General features: G+C 36.0%; 1 protein-coding gene across 7 annotated transcripts in view; it reads left to right on the top strand.

Moving 5' to 3' along the window:
• Rfx3 (regulatory factor X, 3 (influences HLA class II expression)) overlaps positions 1-16,764 on the top strand; it is a 274,694-nt gene extending 257,930 nt beyond the window's left edge. For 6 of the 7 annotated variants that reach the window (XM_013516360.1, XM_013516355.1, XM_013516357.1 and 3 more), the window contains 3 exons: positions 9,313-9,375; positions 10,326-10,368; positions 14,411-16,764. In XM_013516360.1, coding sequence (XP_013371814.1) covers positions 9,313-9,375; positions 10,326-10,368; positions 14,411-14,649 — 345 coding nt within the window. In that variant the 3' untranslated portion in view covers positions 14,650-16,764. The remainder of the gene's footprint in view (positions 1-9,312; positions 9,376-10,325; positions 10,369-14,410) is intronic. The other variant, XM_005388617.2, reaches the window with a different exon arrangement.
• The last annotated feature ends 5,597 nt before the right edge of the window (positions 16,765-22,361 follow it).

Genomic DNA, 22,361 nt, shown 5'->3' with positions numbered 1-22,361 from the left:
TTTCTCTCAATCACAGGTGAAGATAGTGGTTGCTCGTCCTGCTGATAATGAAATAGCCCTTGTTTGAAATGGGCAAGTTTTTCAATTCATAGGAATTGTTTTCTGCTTTTCCTAGTACTATCATTGTGCTAAAACACACTGCTGTAAAATATAATGAGAGATTCTCTATAAGAGTATGGGCCTGATGTGATGTTAGCACAGACACTTCAAAACGACTTACATTTGCTGTAAAGATTTTCTTGGTATAAGGGAACATGTTTCCACCTTCAATCCTGTTCTCTCTCTGGTTAATGATTTTGAAAACATACAGATGGTAAAAAAAATTAAGCCCTACTCCTCTGGTATAATAAATGAATGCTATGCTTTCCTCTCAGACGACGCAAGTGGCCTCAGGAGGAACCAGTCTTGTTAGGAGCGAGGTTCTCGCTGGCACCCAATGTTTTGTTTGCATCATGAGTATCAGCCAGGCCTTCTCTAACGTTTGCAGAGACCAAGCATTATGGACCCTGCCTATGTCTAAGTATAGTTTGTCTATATTTGTCTGTATGTCTAAATACTTTAAAAGCTGGAACCAAACTGTAAATAAAATTATTCTATCCACCTGCCTCGACAAATGTCATCTTGGTAACAACTGGGAAGACTGGGTTTAAATTGAATATTTTCCATCTACAAGTTCAATGCCAGAAAATGATGACATAGACATAGCTGCCTTCTGGGTCCCAAACACTTTGCTTTTCATCTGCATCCACCCTGATCTTTCTTTATGAATACTTTTGTATTCGTATGTGTGGATATCTCAGCCTAATGTTCATATTTTTTTTGTACCTTCTGCAAACTACTTCCCTGTATTGGCTGTCCTTTCCTCTAAAGGATGGACTTGGAGAAAGACTTTCACATCCTTGGGAAGGAACCCAGAGCTTTATAGATAACACGAGTATGGCTTGAGGGCTGGGGATAGGAGGAAAACATAAGCTCAAAAAATGAGCATCCACCCAGCAGGGGTCCCCACAGTGTGAGGATTCACTGCAGAGGCTCCTCTTGCTTTGGCTAATGGTGGTGTTGCATGCTTCTGTTTTTGAAACTCATTTTCTTTCCCAAAGCAACTGAGGTCTTTATTCGTACTTGAACACTTCACTACCTACGTGGTGTCTCATGACTGCTTCTTACAGATTTTGAAGCTATGTAAACATACATGCATTGCTGTGTCCTTAAAAGGCAAAAAGCCTGACAAGTTAAGCTGGGATATAAATATATTGCCCCGTGACCAGAGTGGCCAGTGACATACATTGCTAGGATACCTGGCTGATTCCAAAGAGCAGGACCAATAACAATAGAATAAAATTTACCTGTGTGTGGAATAAACTGACAGAAATTTGGGTCTTCATAGCAGGCTTCAATAAATAGTATTTGAAATTATAAAAGTACAATATAGAAAAAAGAATAAGAAACCTAAGATTTTACCAAATAAAGAATTAATATTCCCTGAAAATACAAAATTAGAAATTAAAGTCAGCAGCTGTTTTTTCTTTTTTTCCTCAGTTGGGAAACCCTGTACCAATGTTAAATGTAAGATGTTTTGATGGGTTTGGTCCTCATTTAGGACCAAGTTTCAGAGTAGTAGTTAAAGAAAATAGTATTCTGAAACCCCTTGTAATTTAAATTTCAAGAAATTTCTCTTGATTTTCAAAGGTATCCAAAAGGGACATTGCAAGGATTCAATTAGATAAGTAAGTAGGTAGGTAGGTGCCTAGGTAGGTAAGTAAGTAGGTAGAAAGGTAGGGTGGGTAGGCAGACAACATGCACATAGCAGGTACCTGATCTGAGTTCTGTTTCCTTCCCCCTTCCATAAATATATAAATATTGAAGTTATGTGTATCACATAGGACTGTATTTGATTGCTTTCTATTCTAGATTATATTTAAAGTTGATTCTGCATTAACAATCCAAGTGGTAATATATACAACTAGATGATCAGGTTTTGGACCATAAATAGTTGAATTTAGTGGTTAAAATAAACAGAACTGATAATATAAAGCACGTAAGGCTTTAATAATACTGTATTGTAACAGAAAAAATAGCCTGCAGACAATTTTTGAATGTTGAGTCAAATGATTCATGGACTTACAAAGAAACCAACAGCATTCCTTGGTATGTAGCCAAAGTGATAATCAGAGGCAAACTAATTCAATGCTTTGAAAATCACAACCAACAAAATAGATTGGGGAAATAAGTCAATTAGAAAAGAAAATGGCAACATTAGGAAAGAAGCATAAACATAATTAGGTCTAACCAGACAATCACAGCTATGCTTGAATTAAATCTTAACTAGTAGAAATGAATGAAAGGTTTTATAAGTACTTGTAAAATGCAGAATGAGTTATAGATTTTCTGCAATTTACAAAGTAAAATAAGTTCCAAAGAGACAGCTTATTCCAGACAGTGAAAACCATTTCAGAGAATTTTATAGTCATCTGTTCTTAGTGATTAGCACATCTGAAAGGTCTCTTTCCTAGAGCAAATGATTCATCGGCAGAAACTGACAAAATGTGTACACACATGCACACACACATACATATGTTTCTTCATACGTATAAAGTGCCTACTGATGCTAGCAGTGGTCAATAGACTGATCTCAGAATATTACTTTATTTCTAATCTGTGTAGACTATTCCTAGGGAAGCTGATGCCCCCAAATATGGGTAGTCTTTTTTCCTTAAAACTTTCAACTATTTGACCTGTCAGCTGCTGATGATCATGATCCCTAAGTCAGTTGGAATGCTTAGGGAAACATGGTAAAGTTTCCTTTTGTGTTCTGCTTGTGGTACCATCTGTCAGCAAATCACATGCCAGCACCTTAGCATCTGGCTGCCAGCCTCTGTAAAGGATCATTGCATGGTACTAACATAAGAAAGTTCCCTGAGGCCTGTGGCTGCTTGTGGTGTAGCTGGTGCTATAGGTTGATCCCCATGAAACTGTCAGGAGGACCAGGATGTAGCTTGTGCATTAGTGCAGGACTTCAGTGTTAGTGTTACTCAATCTGCCTTCATTTGAATATGGTGTTTAGGGCTGTTCTGGTCCTACTATCATATTTAGTTTTCTCAATTTCAATTTCTACTTCTTTCTCTGGATTGACTTCTTTGTGTAGCATTAACAACTTTCATCTCTGTGATACTGATAAACTTAGATGCATAACTTGTTTTAAGGAGCATAGATATTGAAATATATTTACACCAAAAATGTTGAAACTGGTAGGAAATTATATAAAATTCACTGTCATAAGTGAAAAATAACATACAAATGTCTTAAGTGACCAATATATTATAAAAGTTACTTGGTTCCTAGATATCACACCTGTCCTACCCCTTATGAGGAACACAGAACAAAACAGTAAGTAACTTAATCTGGTTGGGTATGTTTCCTCTAATATGAGAATAAATAATAATTTCATAGGGTCTTCCTCAGACAAATGTGACGGTAACTTATGTGATAGCAGTGAAAAGTCCTCCAAAGGTTTCTATAGCTTTTGCAGGTTTTTCCCCCCTTTGGCTGTACTGGGGATTGAATTCAGAGCCTTATGTATACTAGCCAAGTATTCTACCACTGAGCTACATCACCAGTCCTAAATATCTGTATTTTAATCCCTAGAATCTGGAGAAACGTTAAATTGCAAATGGAACTAAGATCGCTAATTGGATGACTTTAAAATAAGGAGATAGAGCTGGATGTGGTAACACATGCCTGTGATCCCAGCACTTTGGGAGGCTGAGGTAGGAGGATCACAAATTTCAGTGCATCCTAGACCATTTAGCTGCTTAAGGAGACCCTGTCTCAAAATAAAAATAATAAAATAAATAAATGGCAGGGATGTAGCTCGGTGCAGAGGCCTGGGCTCAATCTCTAGTACCACTAAAAGGAAGAGGGGATTGTCCTGGATTAGCTAAGTGGGCCTTATATAATTATAAGGGTCCTGAAAAGTGGAAGAGAGACAGAAATCAGTGTTGCAGGGATACAGTGTAAAAGGACTGAAATTGACATTGCTATCCTGGAAGGTGGGAAGAGGACCAAGGAATGTTGGCAACCTCTAGAAGCTGGAAAAGGGAAAAAGTATCTAGACCCCTAAGAAAGAGACAGTGCTACTAACACTGGAGTTTAGCCCAGTGCGACACGGTTTGGAATTCTGACTTCCACGACTGTAGGAGTAAGCTTTTTTTTTTTTTTTTTTTTAAATCCACCAAGTTTGTGGTGATTTGTTTTGTTGTTTTTTTTTTTTTTTTGGTTTTTCTCTGGTACCGGGAACCGAACTCACGACCTTGCGCTTGCCAGGCAGGCGCTTTTGCCGCTGAGCTAAATCCCCAGCCCCAGTTTGTGGTGATTTGTAACACCAGCAGTGGGAATCTATTATGGTTTGAGAACTGTATTGCTCTGAATATTGCTCAGTTACTACTTGCTGTTCAGTGTATTCTTTTTTCTTGCTTCCTCCTATCCCTGCCATGTGTTTCACTCAATGATGACCCCACTCTCTGGAGCTACTCTGTGTTTGCTCTTACCTATAGACAATACAGGCTGTTAGTCTGTCTCTTAACACCTTTACCTAATACCCCAGGTGGAATAAATTCCCCTTTAGGAAAGCTTGTACCGTCTGAATTATTGTCATAAGTGATCTAATTTTGCCCATCTGTCTTACAACTTTCCTTGCAATCTCACATCCTAGACTTCTTCCCACCACTAATTCATGCAGATAAACATTTCAGTTTATTTCTCTTTATCTGTATATACAAGTACCTCAAAAATGAGGAAAGAAATTATTTTTCAAGCGGACTTCCATCTTAAAAAGACCACCCTTGTTTTTTCCCTCATGACCTTCATCAGGTAATGCCTATATGCAATATCTGTGCTTGCATCTAAGCCCTCTGGTTACATATCCTTCTTTTGGCCAAAGTCCTTGTACCTTACCTAGTGATAAAATCTCTTCCCTTCTCTGCTCATGAGCTGGAGCAGATCTTTTAGAGCCTTACAAGCCTTTCCTTTGCTCTGGTCAGAAACCAGCAAACTATTGATGCAGGGGCAAAATCCAGTATATCATTTCTTTTTGTAAATAAAATTTTATTTGAACTAAGTCACACTCACCCATTTTCCTATTGTCTGTGCTGTTATTTCACTAAAGTGGCAGAATGTAATAATTGTGACAGTCTTTATGGATTGTAAAGTTTGAAATATCTACTTTCTGGTCCTTTACTGAAAGTTTACTGGCCTCTGTTTTGCTGCCAGTTTTTTGTTTTGTTTTTTTTTCTTTTGCCTTTTGGGGCAAAGGGTCATAGCTTAATTATCAGGCGTGGTGAGCTAGTATCTTGGAGAAGGATTGTTATCTTTCTGCCTGTAAATCTATAATCTAGATATACTGGTAAAGTTTCTCTGTAAAATGTGTTTTCTTCTATATTGGATACCCACTTGGCTACCCAAGGTGATTTGTTGTTCTTACTTAGAGGACAGTCCTTTTGTTGTCTTTTCAGGGTACTGGAATAGTTGTCAGACTGATTCTTGCAAGTCTGGTCTACCTTTCTTGGGAAATGATCATAATTTTAATGGCAGTAACAACAAGAATAATAATAAGGATCACTTGTTAAGTGTGTCTTGTGCACCAGGAACTATGTGAAGTGCTCTAACTTAGTTCTTTGGAAAGAACCAAACTAAAACTATGGGAGAACTTGATTCAGATTTGTTTAAGCAATTAGCAAGCAATGGTTATTCTTAAACAATGATGTATAATATAAATGTGGTTATGATTACCCATGACTCCTTTCTCCTCCAAGTGAGGTAAACTGTTTTCGACAGGAAAAGTGTCCCTAAGGTTATGGTGTTCATCCCAACCCCTTAACTTCTATCTGCCCTCAGTTCTGGTGTGAACATACCCCCACCACACACACACACACACACACACACACACACACACACACACCAGGGGTCCTCGATTCCTTACTCTCTGAATTCCCTGACATTCTCTACGTTGTTTCAGTGCCCAAGAGCTACAGTGCAGTGCTACCTGCCCTCCCTGGGAAAAGTCAGCTACTGCTGAATCTAATGCACTGTGCACCTTCAGCGCATCTGTAGGCTGTATTACAGTTTGTTGAGCCAGGTTCCTCTCATTGTGCTTTCGCTCAAGGGAAGATGATTAGACCTCAAAGTCCTATAATGCATTATCCCTCAACTGCCTGGCCAGAGTTAGAGTCTCAGTTTCTATCAGGGATTCTGCCCATAATTGCCCTGGCCATACTACCTTGTTGCCCACTTATACTTTGTGGTCATTTCCAGTCTTATACTGAACCTGTTCAGACCACAGCTGCCTTAACTAGGCATTCTCAGTCTACTCTTGGGCGGGGGTGTTTTCTATTATGACCCTTAGTTGGGACCCAGAGGAAATGGATAGAATAGGAAGTCATTCTTGAAAATAAGAGCATGCTTTGCCTGTGGCCCATTGTAGTTTTTATTTCAGAACAGTCCTTGTTTGTCTTCTGGATGACCACATTTTAATTCCTGAATATATTGACTGCATATGTTTTCTATCTCCAGAACACTTTTAAGCCCCTTAATTTATATTCCTTCCTGTATGCATAGCTCTTCCTCTTCCTCTCCCCACTTGTTTTCTTTCTTCCCTCTCCTCCCTTTCCCTCCTCTCCCTTTCTGATATCTTCCCTTTCCCTGTTCTTTGTTTTCCTCTTCCCTTTCCCTTCTTTCTCCTCTTTCCTAACTTTTCTAAAGTGAGGATCAGAATATCTGATCTCAAATGTAACACCACATATTTACTATATAATGTTAGACGAATCTGTTCATTGTTTTCAATAGCTACAAGGTGAAAACTGTCTGCTTTGCGCAGGCTATCAAGAAAAGATTGTTCAAGGAAGTGATGTTGAGAAAATGACACTGGTTACCATAATATTTGAAAGAAAGCTTACTGTGCACAGAATCATGAGGTGCTTTTGAGATGGTAGGATACCACATTAGTGAATAATAGCCGCTGCAATCCTTGTGCACAGGAATAACTACAAAACAATAATTTTATGCAGTGTTCAGAGCTTTACAATAATCTTTGTACTTTCCTTTTATCTTTTCCTTCTCTTCTGTTCCTAATTTGGCCATCCTAAGGAGAGTCTTTGTCACCTATCTGCTCTCTGCTCCCTTATGCCCACTCTGTCTTCCCTGCCACTGTCTTGTCTTTCCTTTCGGCCACTTTGACCTGCTCCTGAACCCATAAACCCCTGAGACTGATTCCATCACCAGGGCTTTGGCCTCATGGTTCTAAGCTGTTTCTGAGGTTTCCTGGGCTGCCTCATTTTTCTGCTGCCTACCTGTCCTTCATAACAGACACAATTTCTGTCACCACCACGAGGAATAATTTTTCCAAACTGATCTTGACTAATAGTGGCTAGCACAGTGCTCAGCACATAGTAAATTCTGAATGAATATTGACTGAATAAATGAAAGCATGAGCTTATTGTCCAGAATCTTAACCACTCTGTCTACAGGACTAAAGTGGTTTTTCCCTAACACTACATATATATATATATATATATATATATATATATATACACACACACACACACATATATATATTCCTCACATGTAAAATGCATATAAAAACCTTTAATTGTAGCTATATAAGGTATTAAAATCTGACCTCTTCACTGGATTTTTTTTTAATCTACTCTCCTTTCTGTGAGTGTAGAACTTTGTGATTAATCCCAGAGACGCATTGTCCAGAACAGAGCATAGTGACAAGTACCCAACTTGCAAAGTGCGGATATTATTTTACTAGTCATAATAATAATCACTGGGATTTTAGTAATTTTAGTTCTTTTAGCTTTAGCATCATGAATAATAAAATGTAGTCATTCAGAATAAGTAGAAACTTTCTAAGGAAAATCTTTACATTAAGGAACTTGTCATGTTTTCAGAGTTAAGGAGCAAATAAATGCTCCTTAACTTTTCTTTTGAAGAAAATTTTCATAGACATACAGCCACTTTTGTGATTCTATTACTGTAATTGCCAGTAGCAGTAGTCACAAATAACACTCAGAGATTTATCAACAACAAATTAAAGGCAGGTTGAACATCCCTGATCCAATAATCGGAAAGGTGAAATGCTGAAACTTTTTTGCAACAACATACACAATGAGTAGAAAATGCCAACCCTGACCTCATATGATGAATTACAGTGAAAACTCAGGTACACTAGAAATATTGTGTAAAAATCTCCTTCAGGCTAGGTGTGTAAGGTATGTATGAAAGAGATGAACTTTTTGTTAAGACTTGGGTCCTTTCACCATGGTAGTTCATTATGTATATGCAAATATTCCAACACTTTAAAAATCTGAAATCTGAAACACTTCTGGTCCCAAGTATTTTGGATGAAGAATGCCCAGCAGAATTCACGTTTTATGAACATAGACACCCACTTAGAATCATTACTGCCAACTTGTTTGAAGAACTGGATTTAAGTGTCATTAAATACTCACTTAAAATACATAAAGAATCTTATGTGTTGTGTCAAATGGAAATAACTTAATGATTCTTCAGCTTTGGACATTCTCTGTGTATAGTTCTAAAATATATAAATAATACTAAAAAGGGATACAAATGTCTTTTGGTTTTTGTTGCTTTGCTTACATTCTGTAATTAAAGATATCCTATATAATTTACACTCTGCATTTTATTTAGACCTATGCAAGGTTTTGACCCATGTGGTTCAGGAAAAATTTCAAAACAATAGTTCAGCATTTATGGTTTTATATTCATTTCCCATTGTGACTATAAAGTAATGGCACAGACCTTCAAGCTAGCATTCTAAGAGTTACATGTCCAAGAGGCCCCTGACCCCTTCAAAGCAGTCACCTAGGAAGGCTACACATTTGTTCCAGTAAACAGTAAAGCTGCTGTAGCTTAACAATGGTGTGGAATGCCTCTTTTTAAACTGCTTCTGAAATGCTAATCATGGAGAGTAAGATGACATATTACTTTAAGTATCCTGAATTTTGATGAAGATGAATTTCATTTTGTGAAAATCATCCCAGAACCATGTGCAGTGAATAAAATTTGGAATGACAATTGGATATAAAATAACAAGATGGACTTTCTTGAATGATGTTTAAACAAACCCTTGAAATTGATTGTCAAAGAGGAATTCCAGAATCTTAGAAGTTGGAATAAATGTACAGGCTCAGAAGGTAGCTACTGTGAAGAACAATGCTTTCTTAGATGGGGGAAGGAAAAGCAATGTGTGTGTGTTTGCAAAATAAGATCAGTTTTATTACTTTATAGACATACCTTGTAGATGAAAAAAATACTCCTATCATGGAACTCTTTATAAGCAAACTTCTGAATGTAAGTAGAATTTCTGTCTCATCCTTTCTAAGCCTATTGAGAAATCTGAATTTCTATAATGACTTACTATGTAAACTAAGAAAGTAGTGCCTACCATTTTAAAGGATGCTTTGTGCTTTCACTAGACCTTTTTCGGATTAGCTTTGTTACAATTGCTATTTAATTTTTTACTTAGTGTATCCATCTTTCTTCACCCTGAGACCCTTAAAATATACTTTTTCACTGCAAAATTATTATCAATCAAAATAGAAAATAGAAACCAAATAGAACCAAAATGGAAAATAGCATCTAAGTTGAAAGTTACTAATTGCTTTATATTGTTGTGAACCCTTGCTTACATTAATAATGACCAGATGCGTTTCTTTTTTAAATGTGGGACCCTATTTTCTTGATAAATAAGAATAGCAATTAATTAAGAGAAACATAAAATTTTTATAAAAAGGAACACTCTCAGCTTTATGACTCCTATTATATTTTTTTATTTTTCCTAATAAAACCCTTAAAAGTAGAGTTAAGCCAAACCACTGGACCATGTTTCTCTAATGTAGAGACGCCAGCTGAACTCTCTGGCCATGTGTGGGGAGAACTGATGTGTCCTCCTTGATTGGAGCTTTTCCGAATGTATTTCACCACATTCATTTTCGTCCTGGTCATTCAGGCCCCTCTTTCTTCAGTGCTGAGTTAAAATAATAAAAAGTAAAGTGGAGTGCACAAGACAAAGAAAATTATTATCCTTTTGCAAAGAGGCAAAGACAGCTAAATTTGATAATTCATCTTCAAATTTGACAAGTTTGATTGGAAAATTATGTGACTCGTGCATTTAGAGATCAAAGTGGTCACTAGTTTACAGTTTTAAAGAGTCATAGTGCAGTGTTTTTACTGCAGGCTGGTAGAATGTTATTTTATTCTGCTTGATAGTAACTATTGCACAAATGACTATTATTTTGCAGTTTGGTGATTTAAATGCTGTGTCTCCTGGAAATCTGGATAAAGGTAAGCATTGAAAATATTGTACACTTTAAGGATTTTTTTTTTTTTACTGAGAAATTCTCAGAAGAGGAAAATACAGTTAAATCAACTTTAACTTGTTGATTGAAGTTCATTACAAGTAACAAGAAATTATTTCTGACCATGGCCAGAATCTTGGAGGAAAAAGGATAAAATTGAACTGGTCGTTTTTATTTAAAGCCTACTGGGCATGAAAAAGGATTCCTCAGCCTACCTACCTTATCAGTTCACATTTCAGCGGCAAAAGATCTCCAAGGTAGCAAAGAAGTTTACTGTAAAAACAAAGTGGGTAGTGGTATGAATTAAGAGGGCAACACATAAACATGTAAAATTCTAATACCAGCATTGTCACTCTATTGTATAGTATAATGTATATGTGACATATATTCATGAACCTCACAGTGAACAAAACCACACAATAAAAACAAGCGGGGGCTTGAGGGAGCTGGAGTTAGGATAGAGCACACAAGTGCTATTCAACTTTATAAGAAGAGCAAAAGTGAGAATAATTCTCATGCAAATACCTATACAATTTTTTAAATGATGCACATTTGGCAATAAACAAACACTGCAGTAAATGTTGCTCACTTTTTAAAAGTGAGAGAGGTGATCTCAGGTTTAGGGGATCATTCTGATTAATGACTTCTGGAGACTGGAAAAAATGCACAAAGACTTGGGAGAATTATAGAATTAGACCTTCTTGGCTACAGTCAGTGGGGAAATTAAGGCAAGAGGAAGGATTTGGGGAGACTGCAAAGAAATGTAGCACTGCTCTCCAGAGCATTTTGTTTTAAGGTACTTGGTGTTCAACTTCCATGTCTTTAGGGTAGAAAATGCTAATATACTTGGGAAAATCATATATGAATCAACATCATTCTTGCATGAAATCGTATATATGGAGTGTCTATTTACAAATAGTTAATGCTTTAATTCCCATTTTAATAAGATGCATAGGAACAGAGCAGGTAAACTAGAGAATTAACAAAAAACAAAAATATTGCTGCAAATATACACCCTATAGGGTTAGCCAGATAACTCCCAAAGAAATAAATTAATGATGAATTGAACCCTCTTTGTAAAGTGGTAAACCAAAGTCTTTGGTAAACTCTAATAGCAACTAATTTTATTTTATTTATTTTTTAGACAATAGTAATGGTTAATATACTGTATATCACAACCTTTAAAAAATGGCCAAAATGTTATTCAGAGTACAAGTCATAGACCAAAAATGATTCTCTTTTACATAGAAGAAACAAATAATAAAAAAAAAACTTTTTGTTCACTGAAAAGCAACTAATCTTATGTTTTTCTGCACTAAGATTTTCTACTTTGAAGTGGCTTTCTAGGAAATGTCTTTGAGTTACTATAGGAGTAGAAAATATCTACAGAATTGCAATGCTTTGTCCTTAGGAACTAGAGCTAAGGCTTAATTCATAGATCATTTTGTAATTTTTCCAAAGCAGCCTTGCCTCCTAGAAGTGGACCTACATCCAACCCACGTAGAATACTTAAATTTACTCAGCCTGTTACTACGTGCCGTTTCCAGCCACAGCCAGGTGGATGAAAGGAGTTTCTTACTCTCTCCCTCCACTTCTCTACTACAGTACTTTTTTTTCCCTTTTGCTTCTGCATCTTCCATTATTTTGACCATTTTTTTAACTTTGTGGGGAGGGAGCAGAGAAGCAGAGTGGTGTACTCTCACTTTATTGATATGGCTAGGCTGGTCTCATTCGCCCTGAAGCCTGAAAGTTCTTTAAATGGAGCCAAACTGGCAAACTCATGGCCTAAATAAGACATGTAAACTCTTCAGAGTTTCTAATGCCTTTTTTCCAAAATGAGGATTTTTGACGCTCATAATAAAAATAATATTCACCCAGTATAAATTTTTCAAAATATGCAGAGAATTAGGTTTGATCAGTGCATGTTCTGTTCACGTATGGAAACGTCTCACTGAGCCTCATTAATATGTACAATTAACACGTGTGAAGAAAAATATTTTAGAAAAAGAAACGAGAAAGTGAAACTTCATAGGACAACCCTAAGTGACTACCACCATTAGGAGTTTGCGTGAGGATGTTTCCAGATATTTGGGTTCATGTATAATCAGATGAAACAACATAGAAAGTATCATACCAGCACATCTATTACATCCTCTTAATGGAGTAAATGTCCACCAAAAGTATGCCTCTTCCTGTAGCTACCCAATTCTTCAAATATTCTTATGCTGACACACTCTAATATTATCAGGTTTTCTTTCCAAGTTAGGCCAAGGTGCTGTTTGCCTCATCTGAGAGTATGTTCATCACTTAATAGTGCTTAACAAACATAATTTCTAGCCGGTGCGTGTTAATCTCAACTTCTGTAATCATCGACACCATTTCTCAGACCTTGCTCTTCGGTTATGCACAGTGCACACCCAACTGTGAAGGTCTTTTTACCTCCTGCCACTTTTCTCTAAAACCATATTTGCCCCAGATTGTATGCAGTAAGCGAAGAAAAGTCAGAGTCCATCTATATGAAGAGTGGAATTAGCTGAAATTTCTGCTGTGGGTGTTCCCCACATGCTAAAACTAAGACTCAAAACTGCTTAGAAAGAGGTGTTTGTTATATGCTCATTGCACATGATATACCATAGGGTAGGTAGGGTGGGTATGATAGGGTAGAAAATGGTATGGTAAGGTAGAAAGGAAAGGAAGGGAAAGGGAAAGGGGAATAGAATAACTGACTCTGGTTACAAAAGCCATGGTAGTAAGTCAAATATCTAACAATAAATTTAAATGTTTTATTATGGGTAAGATATTTCATGTGATTCTATGTGTATCTTTTTTAAAATTAAATATATTAGAAAAGGAAAAAGGCTTTGTAAGGCAGGGACTCATTACCCACTGCTTAAAAAGTGTCACCAATGAAGAGATATTCTCTACATTCTTCTGAGGAGACTCACACACAGTAGTGAAACTGTATGGGAATATTTTCTCTCTTTGCTATTCTTTTGATTTTTAACAGTGCCTGCTGTCAAAGATTAAATGGCATTCCAGTATAATAATGCTTTTGCTAATATAAAGTGTATTCAAATTTGGAAGTAACAGTGACAAATACATTTAATTTCCAGAAATAAATATCAACTATTAATAGCATTAGTGTTACCAGGAATGGAAATTCACTGAGTATATTTAAGCTGATACTACTGTTCATTTATTATCTTTTTCATAATAAAAAATCAAAGCTTTATTTAGTACTGTGATTTATAACATTGACATGTGCCCAAAAGTCCTTACAACAGCCCCTACTTGCACAGGTAGTGGTTACATTGTAAATCATCATGAGTCTTGCTTACACTAATAACTGCACATATGAAATTTATATTTAGTGTAAATTTATGGAGAAAATTGAAAACTTTTCATTTTCATTAGTACTTTCATCTCAGTACATTCCATAAAAGCCAGCATAATATACCAAAATGACTTATGTTGACCTGTGCCCTTACTTAATGTGGAGGCTATATGAAATTCCAAGGGTCTTCTTTAAAGAACTACATTAAAATATCCATCATGAATTGCCAAGAATAGTTTATCTCTGCTACTTTGAAAAGAGTTTTAGATGCCTTGGCCCTGTGTGGTGGCGCATGCCTGTACTTGCAGCACTAGGGAGCTGGGGCAGGGAGGATCACCAGGAGTTCGAGGCCAGCCTGGGCTACATAGAGAGTTCAGGGTCAGCCTGAACTACATAGAACCAGTCTCTAAAAAAAAAAAAAAAAAAAAAAAAAGAGAGAGAGAGAGAGAGAGAGAGAGAGAGAGAGAGAGAGAGAGAGAAAAAAAAAAAAAAAAAAAAAAAATTATAGATGCCTGAATACTCATCGATACATTTAAAATCCCATGAAAGGAAAACCTACAAGCTTTGTTCCCCTGAGAAAAACTAAGAGGTTGCTTTCTTAATGTACTATATTAATGTGTTTCTAAACCACATGTTGATTGCTGTTTTCCAATTTGTCTTCTGGTAGTAGTCTTGGTATTATTTGTTTGTGCAGATGAAGGCAGTGAAGTGGAAAGTGAAATGGATGAAGAATTGGATGACTCTTCAGAGCCTCAAGCCAAAAGAGAGAAAACAGAGCTGAGCCAGGCATTCCCCGTGGGCTGCATGCAGCCTGTGCTCGAGACTGGCGTGCAACCGAGCCTCCTGAATCCAATCCACAGTGAGCACATTGTCTCAAGTACGCAGACTATCAGACAGTGCAGCGCGACAGGAAACACCTACACTGCAGTCTAAAGAATATTAAAGCATATTTTCCAGCTTACGTTAAACCTGTTGATACTGGGCTTACATTGAAAATTTAATAAGCCTGAAGGTCGACTGTTGTCAAATTTTATATGTGCTGAACATTACCTTTTTGGAGTTGTGAAATGGAATGGGTGTATGTATTTTTCCAGGTCCTGTTTTTTTTTTCTTAACATAAACACATGATTTGCCTCTAAATAATGAGAGTTTTTTCCCCCTTAGTTTCAGGTGTCAAGAAGGATTTTTACAACACTTAATATCAATGTTTTTGTTTTCTTATAATTAAAAAGTAATTTACATTTTGTAGCTTAAAATATTTTATTGTTGATTGTTAGTCTTGGTGTATGATTTCATGTGTAAGTTTTTTAATCAGATGCACTTCTGTGAAATCTCAAAAGAAATGAATTTCTTTGATTTACACTGGAGGCATGCCCATTTGGCAGCAGATGCATCAAATTTGCTTTTGAAAGGTGCTTTTCATTGGACAGAACTATAGGACACTATTTTGATAACATTTTGGAGTATGGAGAGAATACAGAGCATTTTTATTATAGCGCTAGAGGTTTGGGAAGGTCGTCTATTTTTCTCTGAAAAAAATGGAGCTGTGCATTTGTCAGTTCAGAGTAAATGACGGAATTGCAAGAGATTATGCTAATATGTACATAATTTGTGTACATAATTATTAAATCATGTTAACAATACAAGCTTTCCGTTAAGCATTGAATTTTAATGATTATTTGCATCCCAGTTCCTCTGTTTAAAGACTACTGATTCTGTATTTGGGACCACACAGCTCAGATGCATTCTGCTGTTAAGTGGGGCGATTATAGTTAGATGCTAAACTGAAAACATGACTTGACTTTTTTTTTTTAAGTGTACATGCTACTTATGCTGAGCTGGACATACAGGAAACCATTCCATTTGGATGACTTTCTTTTATTCCAGGTCTTTTTTTCTAATAGTAGTTCAATATGCTGCTATTATAAAAGAAAATTTATAGGATGCAAGGAATGTAGCAACCTGCATATCGTTATTTCCTTCAAAAATATTTCCTGGTTTCTAAAGTATGTGGATTTAAATTTTAAACAGAACCTGAAGGCAGTGTAACTGGCACACCTCACTGTTACTTATCCCCAGTTTGGTAGGATTTGGATAGGTGGCTGGACAAACCATTGCCATTGAAGAATGTACATCAGGGATCATCGTACCTCGGCTATTACATGGTGCCTTAAAACAGAACTGAAGCTAAGGTTTAGTAAGGTTTATTTTGTTCATGTGAATAACTCCTCAACCCATTTGACAAAGTGTGCCTGTCATTTTCAGATTCCTGAGGTAAGGACAGGTTACATGTTCTTCAAAGGAAGTTTAGGGAAAATGAAGCAAAACAGACAAAACTCAGATTCCCTCTTTGAGTGACCATGAACCTATTTTTTATTCTTAGAGCTGAATATTACTTGATTATAAATCTGATTGCTTAAGGGTGTGGAAGGCAGGCTAGTTTTAATACTAACTTGTTACATAAAATCATATATTTTAGACCATTGTTACCTAGTTACAATTCTAGAAAGTTAACAAAATAAGCAGGTACTTATCGAAGTGCATCTTTTCAGTCTAAATGTTTGTCTATGTATCTGGGTGTCTGTGTGTCTGTGTGTCCACATTCACACGAGTTCCTGTAGGACAGGAGTCTGCTACAAAGTCAGAAGGTGAGATCCTAGAGAGCATACACCCATCCTCATGTTAATTCACGTGAAAAGCCAAGGTTCTTTTGAGCACTCAAATTATTAACAAGGAAAAGGCACATCCTTTTACTTAAATAGTTGTAAAAGTGGGTCAGCAAAAATCAATAAATAAAGCCAAAAGACAAGAGGAAAGCACAAAATGATTTACAGATCATTAATGAGGCCTATATTGAACTCACAATATTTATCTTTCCAGGTGTTTTGGGGTGAGGGAATGGGGATTGGAAAGAAAAGGGTGAGCCCATCTGTAAAGTTAAAAATACCAAATGGCTTATCAATTTACACACAGTGTATTTTTTTAATTTTTGAGACAGGATCTCGCCACACAGTTCAGGCTAGCCTTGAGCTCACTTTGTAGCCCAGGCTGCCCTCGAACTCACGACGATCCTCCTGCCTCAGCCTCCCAAGTGCTGGGATTACAGGCACGCGCCACTATGCCTGGCTCATACAGTGTATTGAACTGTTGTTAGCTGGTTAGCCTAAGACTACTGAAGATCAACAGCATCTCTTAAGTAAAATTTAAATGCTTTAAATATAATTTTTAAATTGATTCAAATCTGTATTGTATAACTTACTGATTTATTTGAAAATCTTTGCTAGCATCCCAGCATCACCTTCATCTAAATTGTCATTTAAATTATCATCCCTCTCTGTCCTCCCCAAAAGGCAGTGAATTCACATCACTCATGCAAAGAAAAGAAAATCATAAACTGCAAAGACCATGTACCTATTCCATCATGATGGGGAAATGTTTACACATAAAAGTAAAAAAGGAAAAAACCACTCTTCATGTTGGCTCTCCTTTCTGGGTTGTTTCAGTTTCCTGTCTCTACCTGCTATCCTCAGAGCTGTACTGGACCAAATGTATTCAGTGTTTTCATCTTGTTTGATGAATGACTTTAAGTGTATTTATTATCACTTTAATTTAATGTTGGATATATTTGTTTCATTAGAGGAATCTGATAATAATGGACAAGTTTAAATCCATGAGAGTTAAGCATCAGGGGCCCTCCAGGGTTCAACATTTCTTCCAATTGTTCGTGGTTTGTTCTGTGAGGACATACTAGGTAATGCTGAATGTTGTTATTTTTGCAATTGACTCAATAAAACATTCTTACCACTTTTAGGAGTACTTAGGAATATCGAATCTTTGTGGCTAGTGTAATTTTGGCCAATGCACAAAACAATAGCTATGGCTGATGCTACTTCCAGTTATTTACAGTCCACAAGAAGACACACACATTTTTAGCAATTTTTAATTTGAATTGTGAAATATTTTAAAAGTGAAAATAGTGATTTATATATCAGAGCAAACTGGAACAATCACATTTGCTGTAGTTACTGAAAAAAAAATCTCCTCTGATACTGAGGATTGAACTCTTTCCCTAAGCTGCATTCCCAGCCCTTTTTCTATTTTTGAGACAGGGTCTTGCCAAGATGTTAAGTTGCCCAGGCTGGAGTGAGCTTACGATGCTCGTGCCTTAGCCTCCCAGAGTGCTGGGATTACAGGCATGTGCCACCGTGTCCAGCTAGTTGTTGAACACTTTATTTTTTTCCATTTATTGAAACTGTGACTTTTTAAAATAATACTGGCCATTAATACCCTCAGAGTAGATTTATTGACAAGTGACAAAAATACACATTTGAAGGACTTATTGGTATTTCTTGGCACTGTAATTAAACACTGGACATGAAATATGTCTACATAAACCCAGTGCTGCACTTTCAGTGAAGAAAAATGTAAGAAAGGTATGCTGACCATTTTTGAGTTTCAGAAGAGCTGTTCCATATGCTAGGACTGAATATTGGCATAGCTTGATCTTGACATATATTTGAGAATCATACCCTAAAGATTGGCATTTACAAAACCAGTGAACAATAGGGTGGAATGGGTGAGCCATCTCCTGGAAACACAGGGCCCAACCTTCTGTTTTTTCTTTGGATATCAAGTTGCTGGTCACTTTTCAGGATTTTCACCCAGACTATGTTTGGACTGACTGTATAAGTCTTACTGCCTTTTCAGAAATCTGCTTTCCTTTTTGTGCTTTTTCTTGTACTGTATAGCACGGTTCATGCACCTCTGTCTAGATGGTGTACTTTAAAAACAAAAGTAAAATTTCGAAAATGGTTTTATCACTGAATACCTAAAATTAGTAGTGTTCAACACGGACTGCCTATGAGTTGTAGCAGACAAGTAAACCTGAACACATACTTGTAGAATGCTGTAAAAGTCGTTCAGGAGTGAATGCAGTATCAATACCGTAATCATGAAACTTTTTTTTTTTTTTTACAGGAATGCACTGTCTAGAAATGCTAAATGCATTTTCAGATTTTAAAAAATTACTCAGATGATATATTTGAAATGTCTAAAGAATGCTGTGCTTGAAACATTAATGTAAAAGAAAAAATGTGTGTCACTGTGATGTCAGTCCACCCTGTGTGGACACAGGAGAAAGTTAAAAACCTTGGCGAGTCACCTTGTATACAATGTGAGGCAGTGGTTATATACAATAAATTGACTTTGTTATAACCTCTCCCTCCTCCCTTTTGAGAAGATAACATCCATCCAAACATTGAAATCATGGCTTTTGTAATCTATACGAGTCACGCCAGAACCTGGGAGAGGAGGGCTGGCATGCAGTGCTACTGAAAATTGGGCTTGTCTCTAAATCAGGACAACTTCCATGTATAGGGTTAGAACAAATCAGTAATGGAATCCTAGTATTTCTGCAAGTTTGGTGATTTTAAAAACTGGAATAGAAGCATTAATTCAGTGCTTAGTTCTAGTGTTAGAAAACCCCTTTGATGTAATGCCTTGTATTAACCCTTTGAGCATTGTAAGATACACAATGGGGGGGCAAAGCCTTTCAGATCATTTATTTAGACTTAGACTGGTAAAATATACTCTATATCCAAATGTCTAATTATGCTGTTTTTTTTAAAGGGGGGATAGGAAGAAAGTGTTCCCATGTGGAACACTTGCATTTTATATATGACTCTTAATTTTCCTTCAAGAGGGCTTGATATATATATATTCCCAAATATTCACTGCCATCTAAGTAAGTGTACTGTTTACAGATTAAAAAAAAAAATCAACTTTTCTAGCATCACATCATGACTCTGTAGAAAAGGAAAACAAGTACATGGGCATTTGTGGACCTATGTCATAACTGATTTCTGCACATTGAAGGTATCTAGATTGCCTTTAAAAGGTATGATTTTAAAAGGGGGTTGGGTAGTTAGGTTTCTTCTTTTTTCCCAAAACAAATGATCTCATTTATTTAGCTTTAGAAACTTCAATGTAAGTAAAGCCTTAGGAAGAAACAAGTTCAAGTGAACATAGAGACTCTGAACTCTTTGGGGCCAATTAGGCCGTTTGGAGTTACATGGCTCATAAAGATATTGTTTGGGAATTCATACAGGGCATAATTTTATCTATGCTCCAGTACTTTAATACTTTGTCAGAAAAAAATATATATATAGATAGAATGGAGAGCAAAGCACTTGATTTTTAAGCTCATCTGTCACGAGATGCTGTGACTACTGCTTCAGATATCTCTAAATGACAGTCTGCTTACACCATCGCTGGTTTTGTCCAAGGGAATCTCTATGCACTTGATTCCCTTTGTCCCCTGTGTGACTGAACATGAAAGCAGTGTTGTTTGCAGATGTGCTTGCGCTTCCCTAACTGGGTGCAGATGAGAGTGTAACCTATTCTTACGTGTGGTAAAAGGACATCCACAGCATAGTACAAGAATGCCGTAAACATTGCTTTTTAAGGCAGTTTAGGAAGTCAAACATGCAAATTACTCATGTGTTAACATGCAATACTCAAAGGGTTTTAATTTAACTCTCTTCTTTTGAATTCTTCATGATGATTTACTGTAAATGCTTCTCAGTTTGCATGCCTTGATCATTGCTGCTAGTGATTTTATGTGCCAGTAGACCTAACTTTAGTTTACCAATTTTACTTAAATAGTAAAAGCCACTTACAAAGTGACTGCCTAGGATTATTTTTCCCTTTTGTTTAAAGTAATTAGTAATACGTCTTTCAAAAAAATAAATGTATTTGTCTTTTATTTGGTTCTGGTATTTGATTCTTTTTTTTTTTTTCCTTCATTGCTTTGTTTTTTAAATAAATTATGATGTTGGGATTGGAAGCCCTGAGTAATGAAATATTTGGTAAGAATTGTTTATGTAACCAAATCTTTGTTAGAAGACTTTTGAATCAGGGGAGGAAAGAAAAACCCATCGATTGTTGATAACCAAGCAAATTTTTCCTTCAATAAATTAATAAATGATGGCCTTGTTTTAACCTGCTAATCACAATTTTAAATGACCCAATTAAGAAGGTATTGAATTTTATTCGTTTAAAAGCATCTTTTGTACCAAAGCAAATTTTTTTCTCTACTCATCGCTATCATCAATTTGGACCTATGGTGGTGACCAATGTGTTGGTTACAGAAACTTTAAGTGAGTGCCTTGAGAAAACTTGGAAATTTGTGCCTGAGGTGGTAAACTTTTAATTAGGTTAATTGTAGTGCTTACCAATCAGTAATTCTACTATCACTCAGGGCTTTCGTACCTTCTAGGTAAAACTTCTTTCATTGTGTTTTTTTAAGATATTGTATTTTTTTTAAGTGCCATCATTTAAATTTCACTTAGTAAGTGGCAGATTACATTATTCAGTCCCACAAGCACAGAAACATAGTAACACTAGGAGATATTTGAACATTTATTTTACAATCGACTGAATATATTATGTAAATGAGGTAAGCAACTTTTGTAGAGATTGTATGTGTGAGATAATGTAATGTTCTTTTCCAGTTTTTGGACTACAGTTGAATAAACTTTTTAATTATTTAAAAACACCTTTACCGAATAACATGTGATGGTTTTTTTGTATAATGTATTTGATTTTGTAAATACGTATTTCCTGATGTGATTTTTGTGAGAAATGCTAAATCTTTTAGTATATCATGTCCTCTCAAAATTGGCAGGAGCTAAATAATAGTTTGTGGGCAATTTGTATTGTGTACTGTACAATAACTGGGGAACTTTTATAATTATAAAAATATATATTAACTTTTAGTGTGTTGTTTAAACAAATGACTGGAACATACTAAAGATATTAGTAGGATTTTTCTGAATATTTCAGACTTGAACTCAGGCTAGCTTTCTTGTGTTTTTCAAAACAAAATGGTGTCTTGTCTTTTAAAATCAATAAATTTGTTTCCTTGTTACAAACCCATTTGAAATGGCTTGTATTTTCCCCTCTCAGATCATTGTCAAGAAGCTTATATTGCAATACTTCACCTAGAGGATAGTGTCTGTGTCATTCATTAGCTTAGAAACAAGATTAAGTTGTTTTCCTTTTCTGTGTCAAATTAAATTGGCAATATTTACACATGAACAGCACAAAAAAGAGAAAACAAAATTATAAGCCCAGCAGGATACAAATCCTACCCTCAAAGAAAATTAGAGATTGAGTGCTATTTATTTTCAGAAGCTGTCAACATTTCCGTTGTTGGTCCAGACTTTTGGATGTTCGTAATGTGTTTATGTCACTTTACATATTTGGTACCCAAGTTCCTTGCTTAAATTGAAATAGCTTATTAAAATACATTTTAAACACTTGTGAAGATGCTATACTCCATTTTTTTTTCTTTCTTGGCATGTATTCACTGAAGTCCACTTTCTGGAGTTCATTATTATAAATATTAACAAATGCAAATGGTCATGTAACCACTGCAATAATCACATTTAAAATTTATTTATTTATTTTTTATTTTAAAAAGAATAATAAGAAAAGAATAATAGCAGTATACCAACAACATGGACGAAAGCAAAACAAAAAAAATGATACCGGGTTTCAGAACAAAATGATAGGCAATAACAGTGACTATTATATTACATATTATTATCTTCAATGGAGTTGCTCAGGTTACCAGATGTAAGAAT

Source organism: Chinchilla lanigera, unplaced genomic scaffold (assembly GCF_000276665.1).
Source record: "Chinchilla lanigera isolate Chin_1 unplaced genomic scaffold, ChiLan1.0 scaffold00033, whole genome shotgun sequence".
In the NCBI taxonomy this organism is placed as follows: Eukaryota; Metazoa; Chordata; class Mammalia; order Rodentia; family Chinchillidae; genus Chinchilla; species Chinchilla lanigera.
The sequence above is the reverse complement of the archived record's forward strand: the minus strand, read 5'-3'. Positions and strand labels throughout refer to the sequence as shown.